Below are 12,837 nucleotides of genomic sequence, written 5' to 3' on the forward strand. Positions count from 1 at the left end.
AAATGGTCCTTTTGTTCGATATATCCATAAAAACTCAGTTTAGCTGGCACGCTTCAGTCAATAATCCACCCAGTTTCCTTCCATCAAAATGCATTCAAAATGAATCCCAAGCATTACTAATAAACTTTTCCAAGCAAGTCAAACAACGTTTATAATCTAACCTTAGGTACCCTAATACGTAAATAAACGATACAATTTAAGACGGAGAATCTTTATTGTCTTTACCAAAGAAAAATACCAAAGAACGCGCTCTCTTCCACTCGCTTTTGAAACACTACAGCCAAAATGGGAGCCATCTAGAAAAACTACTATTTCTGGCTCATTTTTCCAAAAACCAGCCTGAAACTCTTTCTAAAGACTGTTGACATCTAGTGGAAGCCCTAGGAACTGCAATCTGGGAGGACTTGGCCTTACAATAAAAGTGATAGTGTCACGGCTTTCCTCCTCTTTGTCTGAAGAAGAGAGGCGAGAAGGATCGCAGGACCAATATGCGGCGTGGTAAGTGTCCATAGTTTTAATAGGAAAACTCAAACATGAACAAACTACAAAACAATAAATGTGAAAACCGTAACAGTCCTAACTGGTGCATAAAACACAAAGACAGGAAACAATCACCCACAAAATACCCAAAGAATATGGCTGCCTAAATATGGTTCCCAATCAGAGACAACAATAAACACCTGCCTCTGATTGAGAACCAATCTAGGCAACCACAGACTTACCTAGACAACTAAACTGAACACAACCCCATAAATCTACAAAAAACCCTAGACCAGAAAAAAACACATAAATCACCCATATCACACCCTGGCCTAACCAAAATAATAAAGAAAACAAAGATAACTAAGGCCAGGGCGTGACAGATAGCCATTGAAAATAGTGGTAGGGCGAATTTTATTTTTGGGGCGATGGTTTGTCCTCGAGGTTCGCCTGCCATATCAGTTCCATTATAGTCACAGACATAATTGTAACAGTTTTAGAAACTAGAGTGTTTTCTATCCAAATCTACCAATTACTTGCATATCCTAGCTTCCTGGGCCTGAGTAACAGGCAGTTTACTTTGGGCACGCTTTTCATCCGGACGTCAAAATACTGCCCCCTACCCAAGAGAGGTTAACTAGAACCATGACTAATGCACATTCACTAATAACGACTAACTTCTTGTAGTTGGCATTTGGCTATAGATAATTAACACAGGTCTCATCAACAATCTCTCAAATCCACGTGTTAGTGAATTGTTAGTGAATTGTTATGAACACACCCTTCTGTCTCCAACTGTTTAACAGCATGTTATCCTGTCCACTTTATTCAGATGTTGAAATCAAGTGGTCTACTTTAATTCTCAGAATGAGGTTGAGTTGACAGTTCTTTATATAAATTGTGTTTTATGTAGAGGTCGACCAATTATGATTTTTCAACGCCGATACAGATACCGATACCAATTATTAGAGGACGAAAAAAGCAGATACCGATTAATCAGCCTTTTTTTGAATTATTAAAAAATGAATTTGTAATAATGACAATTACAACAATACCGAATGAACACTTTAACTTAATATAATACATCAATAAAATCAATTTAGCCTTTAAATAATATACAAAAAAGTGTTGTAGAAGAAATTAAAAGTGCAATATGTGCCATGTAAGAAAGCTAACGTTTAAGTTCCTTGCTCAGAACCTGAGAACATATGAAAGCTGGTGGTTCCTTTTTAACATGAGTCTTCAATATTCCCAGGTAAGAAGTTTTAGGTTGTAGTTATTATAGGAATTATAGGACTATTTATTTGTATTTCATATACCTTTTGACTATTGGATGTTCTTATGGGCACTTTAGTATTGCCAGTGTAACAGTATAGCTTCCGTACCGCTCCTCGCTCCTACCTGGGCTCGAACCAGGAACACAATGACAACAGCCACCCTCGAAGCAGCGTTACTAATGCAGAGCAAGGGGAACAACTACTCCAAGTCTCAGAGCAAGTGAAGCTTGAAACGCTATTAACGCGCACCCCGCTAACTAGCTAGCCATTTCACATCACATCGTTACACCAGCCTAATCTCGGGAGTTGATAGGCTTGAAGTCATAAACAACAGAGCTGCTGGCAAAACGCACAAAAGTGCTTTTTGAATGAATGCTTATGAGCCTGCTGGTGCCTACCGTCGTTCAGTCAGACTGCTCTATCAAATAATAGACTTAATTATAACATAATAACACACAGAAATGCGAGCCTTAGGTCATTAATATGGCCAAATCCAGAAACTATCATCTCGAAAACAAGACGTTTATTCTTTCAGTGAAATACGGAACCGTTCTGTATTTTATCTTTATCTTTATCTAAGTCTAAATATTCCTGTTACATTGCACAACCTTCAATGTTATGTCATAATTACGTAAAATTCTGGCAAATTAGTTCGCAATGAGCCAGGCTGCCCAAACTGTTGCATATACCCTGACTCTGCGTGCAATGAACGCAAGAGAAGTGACACATTTTCACCTGGTTAATATTGCCTGCTAACCTGGATTTCTTTTGGCTAAATATGCAGGTTTAAAAAATATCTACTTCTGTGTATTGATTTTAAGAAAGGCATTGGTGTTTATGGTTAGGAACACGTTGGAGCAACGACAGCCCTTTTTCGCGAATGCGCACTGCATCGATTACATGCAACGCAGGACACGCTAGATAAACTAGTAATATCATCAACCATGTCTAGTTATAACTAGTGATTATGATTGATTAAGTTTAATGCTAGCTAGCAACTTACCTTGTCTTCTTACTGCATTCGCGTAACAGGCGGGCTCCTCGTGAGGCAGGTGCTTAGAGCGCTGGACTAGTTAACCGCAAGGTTGCAAGAAGGTTGAATCCCTGAGTTGACAAGGTAAAAATCTGTCCTTCTGCCACTGAACAAGGCAGTTAACCCACCGTTATTGAAAATAAGAATGTGTTCTTAACTGACTTGCCTAGTTAAATAAATGTGTAAAAAAAAAAATAATCTGCAAAATCGGCGTCCAAAATGACCAATTTCCGATTGTTATGAAAACTTGAAATCGGCCCTAATTAATCGGCATTCCGATTAATCGGTCGACCTCTAGTTTAATGCTTATTGCACATTTATAAAACACAGACTAGACAGCTAGTATAACAGTCTTTGGCTAAAATTCTGCTAGATGCCAATCGCGACAAACAGAGCATACATTTTCTCCAAAATGTACCAAGGAAGTGAAGCTACAGTATTAGCATTTAAACCCACAGTATTTGTTGTATATCTGGAAGTTGACTTAGGCCTATTTATTTGAACTTTTCCCTTTTCTCATTGTGTTATTTCTTTGTCATGTCTGAGATTATTACTAACATCACTAAATTAGTAGTATGCCCTAGCCTTACAATAAATAGCATATGGATAAAAGTGTCTGCTAAATGGCATATATATATATATATAATATATCATATAAAGTATGTAACCTAACCCTATTTTTACACAATATAGAACTTGTAAAGCAAAGGTCTGATTTGTGAAACTAGGCTAAACACAGAAGTAAAATGAGTCTTTCCACTATTGCTTCAATGCTTCTTTCATGAAGCTTGTTACGTCATACATTCCAGCCATTTTGAAATATCAAGGTTGGCCTAATTCTGGTTGAGGAAAACTCTCTTACCTTACACAGTACAATTGACTGAACCAAATGGACCAATGAACTAATGGAATCTGAAAATGAATGGAAGGAATAGCTCCTTACTCTAAGGATATGGGTGGTAGGGAGGGAGTGGAGGGTAGGATGGTAGGGAGGGGGTGGAGGGTAGGATGGTAAAGAGGGGGTGGAGGGTGGGTAGTATGGTGTGGAGGGTAGGATGGTAGGGAGGAGATGGAGGGTAGGATGGTAGGGAAGGGGTGGAGGATGGTAGGGAGATGATGGAGGGTAGGGAGGGGATAGAGGCTAGGATGGTAGGGAGGGGATGTAGGGTAGGGAGGAGATGGAGAGTAGATAGGAGATGGAGGGTAGGGAGGGTAAGGAGGAGATGCAGGGTAGGGAGGAGATGGAGGGTAGGGATGGTAAGGAGGAGATGGAGGGAATGGAGGGTAGGGAGGAGATGGAGGGTAAGGAGGAGATGGAGGGTAGGGAGGGGATGGAGGGTAGGGAGGAGATGGAGGGTAGGGAGATGCAGGGTAGGGAGGGGATGGAGGGGAAAGTAAGAGCGTCATCTCTTACATACCTTAGCCTAAATTCATTATAGTTAAGTGTTTTGGCCTGTACATAATGTTGCTAAATGAAAAACACATTTAGTCCTGTCCTGCATCTAAAGAATGAACTTCCTTCAGTGCAGGTTGATCCATCCCAGAGTTCCTCAGTCTCCTCTCTGACTTGTAGGACTGTGCTAGTGATCCTATGAGACAGTCCCAAAGCCTTCCTCCCCAGGTGTCTGATTTACAGTAGTGTCTGTGGAGATCTGTCCAGAGCAGAGAGAGCAGAGAGGGGCTGACACCCCAGTGCCAGGCCATACACTAGAAAACCAGGCATGGACTCTGTCCGCTATAGGGAGGGATGGTCACTGTAGGGATGTTGTCTCAATGCAGAGGAGAGAAGAGGATGTTTACTATGACCGACCCTCTCGCAAGGCTTTTGCCTTTGTTTATATGTGTGTGTGTGTTGAAGACTGTTGTTCTACAGTGTGTCTATATGAAAGGATGTTTTCGTTGCTTTGAGTGGGTTGGCACAGTAGCATAGCATGTGCTTGTATGTTTGTGTCCTCTGTTCTGTCGTCGTTGCTACGTACCTGTAGGCCTATATGTTATGTGTTGAGTTTGTGTTTGTGCTTTCTGTTGTCGCTGTGTGCCAATGTGGCCAGTGTACATGTGTGTGCCAGTGCAGTGTGTGTGAGGTGCGGTGCAGTACAGTGTGAGGGATCATCCTCGTGCAGGGTAATGAAGACAGCAGTAGTACATGGTGCTCTGGGGAGGTTTCATGCAGACAGAGGAACCACAGTGTGTGTGTGTGAGGTGCGGTGCAGTACAGTGTGAGGGATCATCCTCGTGCAGGGTAATGAAGACAGCAGTAGTACATGGTGCTCTGGGGAGGTTTCATGCAGACAGAGGAACCACAGTGTGTGTGTGTGAGGTGCGGTGCAGTACAGTGTGAGGGATCATCCTCGTGCAGGGTAATGAAGACAGCAGTAGTACATGGTGCTCTGGGGAGGTTTCATGCAGACAGAGGAACCACAGTGTGTGTGTGTGAGGTGCGGTGCAGTACAGTGTGAGGGATCATCCTCGTGCAGGGTAATGAAGACAGCAGGAGTACATGGTGCTCTGGGGAGATTTCATGCAAACAGAGGAACCACAGTGTGTGTGTGTGAGGTGCGGTGCAGTACAGTGTGAGGGATCATCCTCGTGCAGGGTAATGAAGACAGCAGGAGTACATGGTGCTCTGGGGAGGTTTCATGCAAACAGAGGAACCACAGTGTGTGTGTGTGAGGTGCGGTGCAGTACAGTGTGAGGGATCATCCTCGTGCAGGGTAATGAAGACAGCAGGAGTACATGGTGCTCTGGGGAGGTTCATGCAGACAGAGGAACCACAGTGTGTGTGTGTGAGGTGCGGTGAAGTACAGTGTGAGGGATCATCCTCGTGCAGGGTAATGAAGGCAGCAGGAGTACATGGTGCTCTGGGGAGGTTTCATGCAGACAGAGGAACCACAGCGTGTGAGGTGCGGTGCAGTACAGTGTGAGGGATCATCCTCGTGCAGGGTAATGAAGACAGCAGGAGTACATGGTGCTCTGGGGAGGTTTCATGCAGACAGAGGAACCACAGTGTGTGTGTGTGTGTGTGTGAGGTGCGGTGCAGTACAGTGTAAGGGATCATCCTCGTGCAGGGTAATGAAGACAGCAGGAGTACATGGTGCTCTGGGGAGGTTTCATGCAGACAGAGGAACCACAGTGTGTGTGTGTGTGTGTGTGTGTGTGTGTGTGTGTGTGTGTGTGTGTGTGTGTGTGTGTGTGTGTGTGTGTGTGTGTGTGTGTGTGTGTGTGTGTGTGTGTGTGTGTGTGTGTGTGTGTGTGAGGTGCGGTGCAGTACAGCGTGAGGGATCATCCTCGTGCAGGGTAATGAAGACAGCAGGAGTACATGGTGCTCTGGGGAGGTTTCATGCAGACAGAGGAACCACAGTGTGTGTGTTCTGCCCTCCCAGGGTCTTCTCATGTAATATTAACGCTCAGCCTTCTCCCTGTCAGCACCCGCACCGCTGCAGAGGCACTTACCTTCCACAACTGTGCCTCTGCTATGTGGGTGTGTGTGTGCTCGTAATTATTTCTAGGTGTGTTCTTGAATGTGTGTGTTTATATGGTAATTATACAGTATAATATAAGGGTGTATGTATGTGATTGTGTGGGACCGTGTGTGTGTGTGAGTATAATACACAACGTAAGCAAGCGTGTGTGTGTGTGTGTGTGTGCCTGTGTGTGTCTGTGTCTGTGTGCATGCATATGTGCCTGCATGTTTCTCTGCCATGTGACCAGCATGCTTGTCTGAGTGGGGGGTTGGGACTGAGCTATTATCAGGCTGGCTGTAGGAGCCTGCAGGGGGGAGTAGACTGTGTCTGTAAGACCACCCCAGCACAATGATTGTTAAGGTGTCAGCATGCTTCAGCTCGGCTGGCTTCTAGCTGAACTCGGCTAGCTGAACAGAACGAGTGTGTTCACATACTCCCTTAAAAGACCTTCGGTTGAAAAACAAGAAAAAAACGCAATAGTACTGTTTGTCCATTTTGAGATGCCGTAGCCAGTATTCACTTTGAAAATAGTCCGAATTAATCTAAGATAACTCAAGACATCTGTTATTCATTTCGACATTTTTGCAGAGGAGATAGATCTTAGTGTAAGGGTTTTCGTCTGGTGAAAGAGAGTCAGACCAAAATGCGGCGTGGCTATTGCGATCCATGTTTAATGAAACAAAATAAACACGAATCAAATACAAAAACAATAAACGTACCACGAAAACCGAAACAGCCTAATACTGGTGCAAAGTAACACAGAGACAGTAACAAGGACAATCACCCACAAAGCCCAACACCAAACCGGCTACCTAAATATGGTTCCCAATCAGAGACAATGACGAACACCTGCCTCTGATTGAGAACCATATCAGGCCAAACATAGAACTAGACAAACTAGACATGTAACAGAATGCCCACCCAGCTCACACCCTGACCAACCAAAACATAGAAACATACAAAGCAAACTATGGTCAGGATGTGACACTTAGTCACACAGTCTAACTAAGATGTTTGGTGCAGTAATTCTCCAGTAATTCTTTTGGCATGTAAATTAGTCGTCTCGTTGAATGACAACAAACACTTCATTGAAGAGTCTACTGTTGACCAATCACCGATGAAGGGGCATAGACTCTGGCTACCGACTTCAGCTTGCCTCGAGAAAAAAATGTAACGTGCACAAACAGCCGAAAAAACACTTGCCCAAGACCAAAACATGCAAAAAACGTCACAAAATGTTGTCATAATATATGCACAAACTGTTCAGAACTGTTTCGGATGGGAAGCATGCGGACGCCTTTAGACAATGGGTATGGGACCAGAGGACAAGGTGAGGGAGGGGTATGGGACCAGAGGACAGGATGAGGGAGGGGTATGGTGAGGGAGGGGTATGGGACCAGAGGACAGGGTGAGGGAGGGGTATGTGACCAGAGGACAAGGTGAAGGAGGGGTATGGGACCAGAGGACAAGGTGAGGGAGGGGTATGGGACCAGAGGACAGGATGAGGGAGGGGTATGGTGAGGGAGGGGTATGGGACCAGAGGACAGGGTGAGGGAGGGGTATGGGACCAGAGGACAAGGTGAAGGAGGTGTATTGGACCAGAGGACAAGGTGAGGGAGGGGTATGGGACCAGAGGACAGGATGAGGGAGGGGTATGGCGAGGGAGGGGTATGGGACCAGAGGACAGGGTGAGGGAGGGGTATGGTGAGGGAGGGGTATGGGACCAGAGGTCAGTAAAACCCTCCCTCCCTCCCTCTCTCCCTAGGACATTTTCTTAAATATTCCTCCCCAGATATGGTATCTTCCTAACATACTGGGGGCTGTTAGCAGAAAGCTTCCTCCGTGTTTGTTTGTGTGTGTGTGTGTGTGTGTGTGTGTGTGTGTGTGTGTGTGTGTGTGTGTGTGTGTGTGTGTGTGTGTGTGTGCGTGCGTGCGTGCGTGCGTGCGCGCAGTGCAGCAGGCGTGATCTGAATGTGCTGATACTACACTGTTGTCTACTGTGAAACATCTAACAAAATGGTGCAAGCGAGATCAATTACAATATAAAATGGGGGTTTAGGGTAGGCCTATAGACTACGGTAGAGTCAGTGTAGAGCGGGTTGGGTTCATATCTCCATGCCTGCCTGCCACGCAGCATAGTCTTCTTATCTAATCCTCTTCACTCACATTCTGATTAGAAAATCCCAAAGCTGTTTTCTTAATTAAGTGTTTTTTGTAATCCTGTGTGTGTGTGTGTGTGTGTGTGTGTGTGTGTGTGTGTGTGTGTGTGTGTGTGTGTGTGTGTGTGTGTGTGTGTGTGTGTGTGTGTGTGTGTGTGTGTGTGTGTGTGTGTGTGTGTGTGTGTGTGCGGGTATGTGAGCATATGCCGGCATATGGGTGTGTGAATGCTTTTGCTTCTGTGTGTGCATACGTGTGTGTGTGTATTTTTTCAATATGTTAGTGTGTGTGTGTGTGTGAGCTCATAAATCGACTGCATACAGAAAGAAGCATAAATCCCTTGTGCAGATCTCTGCACTCAGCTGATATTTTCCATCACCAAGCTCTGTGTGTGTGTTGGGGGGGCAGATTACACGGCCATTCATAAGGAGGGGGATTTTCTCACGGAGCCCAGGCAGCACAGAGCCAGCAGCACCACTGTCACTGTAATCCCCTCAGGATAGGTTCCACTGTGTTACACACACACACACACACACACACACACACACACACACACACACACACACACACACACACACACACACACACACAACACACATTCTACACACTCCATCCGCTGCCGGATTCATTCATCTCAGTCCATCTACAAAAATGTAGCCTTTTAGCTATACAGTTGTAGTGTTATACTCTGAAAGGGGGGATATGAGAACTGATTCACACTGACACGTAGCATCAGTGACTGTTCAGTCAGTTCTAATGACCAATGACATAAAATCATCAAATCGTTACATACATCTTTTTCTCAACTCACATAGCGTTGACATTTGTATTCCTAGGCATTACTAATTAGTGATGCACCGACATTACACAATTGGCCCAGCGTCGCCCGGGCCGTCATTGTACGTAAGAATTTGTTCTTAACTGACTTGCCTAGTTAAATAAAGGTTACACTCACACACACACCACACTGACCAAAAAGTTATTTTGTTGCCATTTATGTATGTCCCCATTACCAGAAAAACATAATCAAAACCTATTTCTTTCACTTACTTGCTGTGCTGTTTCGTTGTTCATTTGTTCAGTCATTTCATTCTCAACCAGGATTTCTATGGAACTCCATTTGGGTCTTTGCGTGTCAAAACAAAATTACACCAATCAGGACCTGAATATGACTGCCTGTCACATAATAATGTAACGCGTTCATTCATTTTTTATGTAGTTATAACACATTGATTACACTATCACTCGTATTTCACATGTCACATTGATTCATCAATACATATGCTATGATGCTGGTAAAGTTGTCTCACACATCTACAGTGCTGGTCATAAAAAAAGCTAGCTAGCTCATGGATGCAAACAATGTTCTTCCCCAAAAACATAGCAAAACGACATCTGTTTCAGTAGCTATAGTTAGTTAGCTAACTATACAGCTAGGTGTCATCTATAATAACCCTAATTTATAAGCCCGCTCTTATTTGATTAATGGTGGTCGGACCCATCTATGTGAAGCTAGCCACAATAAGGATTAGCCACAATAGTGGACTTTGCGGTTAGCCTTCAAAATAAAAGTATGGCATAATTCTACTATTTGTAATCATTTGCATCACTGTCAATGACACAGTTTCATTTTGAAGGCAAACCGCAAATTCAACTATTATACCTAATCCTTATTGTGGCAAGCAATTTTTTTTCAAGAAATTAAGTTTCAATTTCAATAGGCGAACAACAAGTGGCAACCTTTCTAATACTTACTCACAAGGATTCCTAAATCATTGCTAAGAATAATGAAAATGACTGCAGTTTCTACTGGTCATTGTTTTCAGGCTGGTTGTATTGGTGCCTGCTAGGTATCAAGCTAAAGCTAGTTACCCCAGAAGTTGTGGTCAAATAAATGATGCTTTATTACCAACGCGATAATTGTAAACACATCGTTCGTGTCCGGTGTTTGCTTGTTTGCAGATTTTCTGTACTGCTTTGACAGTGCTATTGTATCTTTTTAAACACTCAAAGACCCAAACGGCGTTCCATGGTATGTACGTCGTGAAGCTAATAGCAGTGACACTATTACTGTGTAACTCTGGTAGGGCAACATCTGAAAAATAGCTCATTTGGTAGTGTGTACCGGTGCTCGACCAGTCAACGAAAGTCAACATCACCCACAATAGAGAACGGTTGATTGTCAAGGTCAATGAATTCCATGATCTTGGCTTTCATGGATTTAGCCTTTTGAGTTATCTTTCTGAAACGTTCTTACTCTTTCAAATGATTGCTGGACTTGTTGACTGCTGGATCCACACAGCAGACATTGTAGGCTAGGTTAGGAATATTGTGTTGGTCGTGTACACAATGTAGAAAGAAATTAGTATGAGCAAAAAATGTAAGTGAATCGATGGTTCGCAATGTTTCAATCAATTTTGTGACCGACGCTGTCGTATCTTAAACATTTGAATCAAGGACCGATGTGTATCGATGAATCGCTACACCCCTAATTAGTATAGACTTTCTTAAGGTACCCTACTTGAGGCCCCGACCCCAAGTTTGGGAACCACCATACTAATCTCTCGCTCTGCTTGCTTCTTCTCTCTCTCTCTCTCTGTCTCATCTGCTTCCTCCTGCGTGCATTTCAGGCTGCCTCTGCTTCACCACTGAGTACCACCTCACTGTCTGTCTAAGTAGCCTACTCTCTGTACAGCAAAGTTAATATGAGAACTTAATAGCCTATTTAGGTAGGCTCCTTTTAACCATCGCTTCTTACTGCATTCTTCTAGCTGACTAAGTAACACTATCCAGAGCCCTTCAACGTTACTGCAATAGAAAGGCAAATCAGGGAGGAAAATCGGGGGAAATCAGGGGGGAAATCAGTAGGATGCAGGAGAACAAACACACAAACCACTGTTCATGATTCTACTCATTCTCAGAGGCAGGTGTGATTAGAAATCATTCAGAGTAAAGAATATAAGCGTTCTGATCTTTGAGGTGATGGCAGCAGATGCATGGCACAACAATGGGCCTGGGGATCTCGTCATGGTATCAAATTCAAATTGCCATTGAAAAATTGCAATTGTGCTTGTTGTCCTTATGCCTGCCCATACCATAACCCCACCGCCCCAATGACCACTCTGTTCAGAATGTTGACATCAACAAAACGCTCGCCCACACGACAACATACACAATGTCTGCCATCTGCCCAGTACAGATGAAACCGGGATTCATCCGTGAAGAGCACTCTTCTCCATCGTGCCAGTGGCCATCTAAGGTGAGGATTTTCCCACTGAAGTCGGTTACAACGCCAAACGGAAGTCAGGTCAGACTCTGGTGAGGATGACAAGCACGCAGATGAACTTCCTTCAGATGCTTTCAGATGGTTTGTGCAGAAATTCTTAAGTTGTGCAAACTCAGTTTCATCAGCTGTCCAGGAGGCTGGTCTCAGACGATCCCGGTGGTAAAGAAGCTGGATGTGGAGGTCCTTGGATGGTGGGGTTAGTACTGCCACATTTTCTAAAACAACGTTGGTGGTGACTTATGGTAGAGAAATTAACATTCAATTCTCATGCAACACCTCTGGTGGACATTCCTTCTGTCGGCATGCCAATTGCACACTCCATCAAAACTTGTGGCATTGTGTTGTGTGACAAAACTGCACATTTTAGAGTGGCCTTTTATTGTCACCAGCACAAGGTACACTTGTGTAATGATTGAGCTGTTTAATCAGCTTCTTGATATGCCACACCTGTCGGGTGGATTAATTATCTTGGCAGGAGAAATGCTCACAAACAGGGATGTAAACATTTGAGAGAAAAAGCTTTTTGTGCGTATGGAACCTTTCTGGGATCTTTTATTTAATCTCATGAAACATGGGACCAACACTTTACATGTTGAGGACCTCTGTGTCTTGTTATGTAGGTACGGCCCTGGCTACAGTGAACTTGGGGGTAACACTGGCACCTTGTGTAGGCAGGTCTGTCCCAAGTTCTCATTCCTCACGGGGGACCCTGGAACACGTCAGTGTGCCCCCGGCCTACAAAATGCTGTCACACTGCTCTCTCTCCACAGAATGGTGGGTTGTGTGCCAACTAGGACAGGGCAGTGCTGGGGGGCTGAGCATGGAGAGGAGAATGCTGGGTTATTAGGCACCAGGCAGGATGAGGATCTGCTCATGGGAGCCAAACGGGGCCACTGCCAGAACTAGAAGTACAGCTCTCTGGGAATCTCTGTAACACTCCATCAGACTATCTAGCCTGTCTGCTGGAGTGAAGGCCAAACTCACCTACCATAGAGGGGACAGCTGGATTTGAGAGGAGAAGGACATGTAGAGAGAAAGAAGATGAGAGATGGCACCACTGTAGTTAAGTATTGGGTGCCTGATCGGTTCCTGTGTGGTTTCAGTAATAGTGCTATTGGTCTGTTATTTACTCTATGTGCG

General features: G+C 44.1%; 1 protein-coding gene across 7 annotated transcripts in view; it reads left to right on the forward strand.

Moving 5' to 3' along the window:
• LOC124035556 (chromodomain-helicase-DNA-binding protein 9-like) overlaps window positions 1-12,837 on the forward strand; it is a 114,149-nt gene that overhangs the window by 33,575 nt on the left and 67,737 nt on the right. The window contains exon 1 of one of the 7 annotated variants that reach the window (XM_046349040.1): window positions 11,871-11,893. The exons of the other annotated variants lie outside the window; for them this stretch is intronic. Within the exon in view, the coding sequence (XP_046204996.1) occupies window positions 11,886-11,893 (8 nt within the window). The 5' untranslated portion in view covers window positions 11,871-11,885. Of the gene's footprint in view, window positions 1-11,870; window positions 11,894-12,837 lie in introns of those variants that run through there. 7 annotated transcript variants of the gene reach the window in all.

This window comes from Oncorhynchus gorbuscha, linkage group LG05, assembly GCF_021184085.1.
Source record: "Oncorhynchus gorbuscha isolate QuinsamMale2020 ecotype Even-year linkage group LG05, OgorEven_v1.0, whole genome shotgun sequence".
Taxonomy (NCBI): domain Eukaryota; kingdom Metazoa; phylum Chordata; class Actinopteri; order Salmoniformes; family Salmonidae; genus Oncorhynchus; species Oncorhynchus gorbuscha.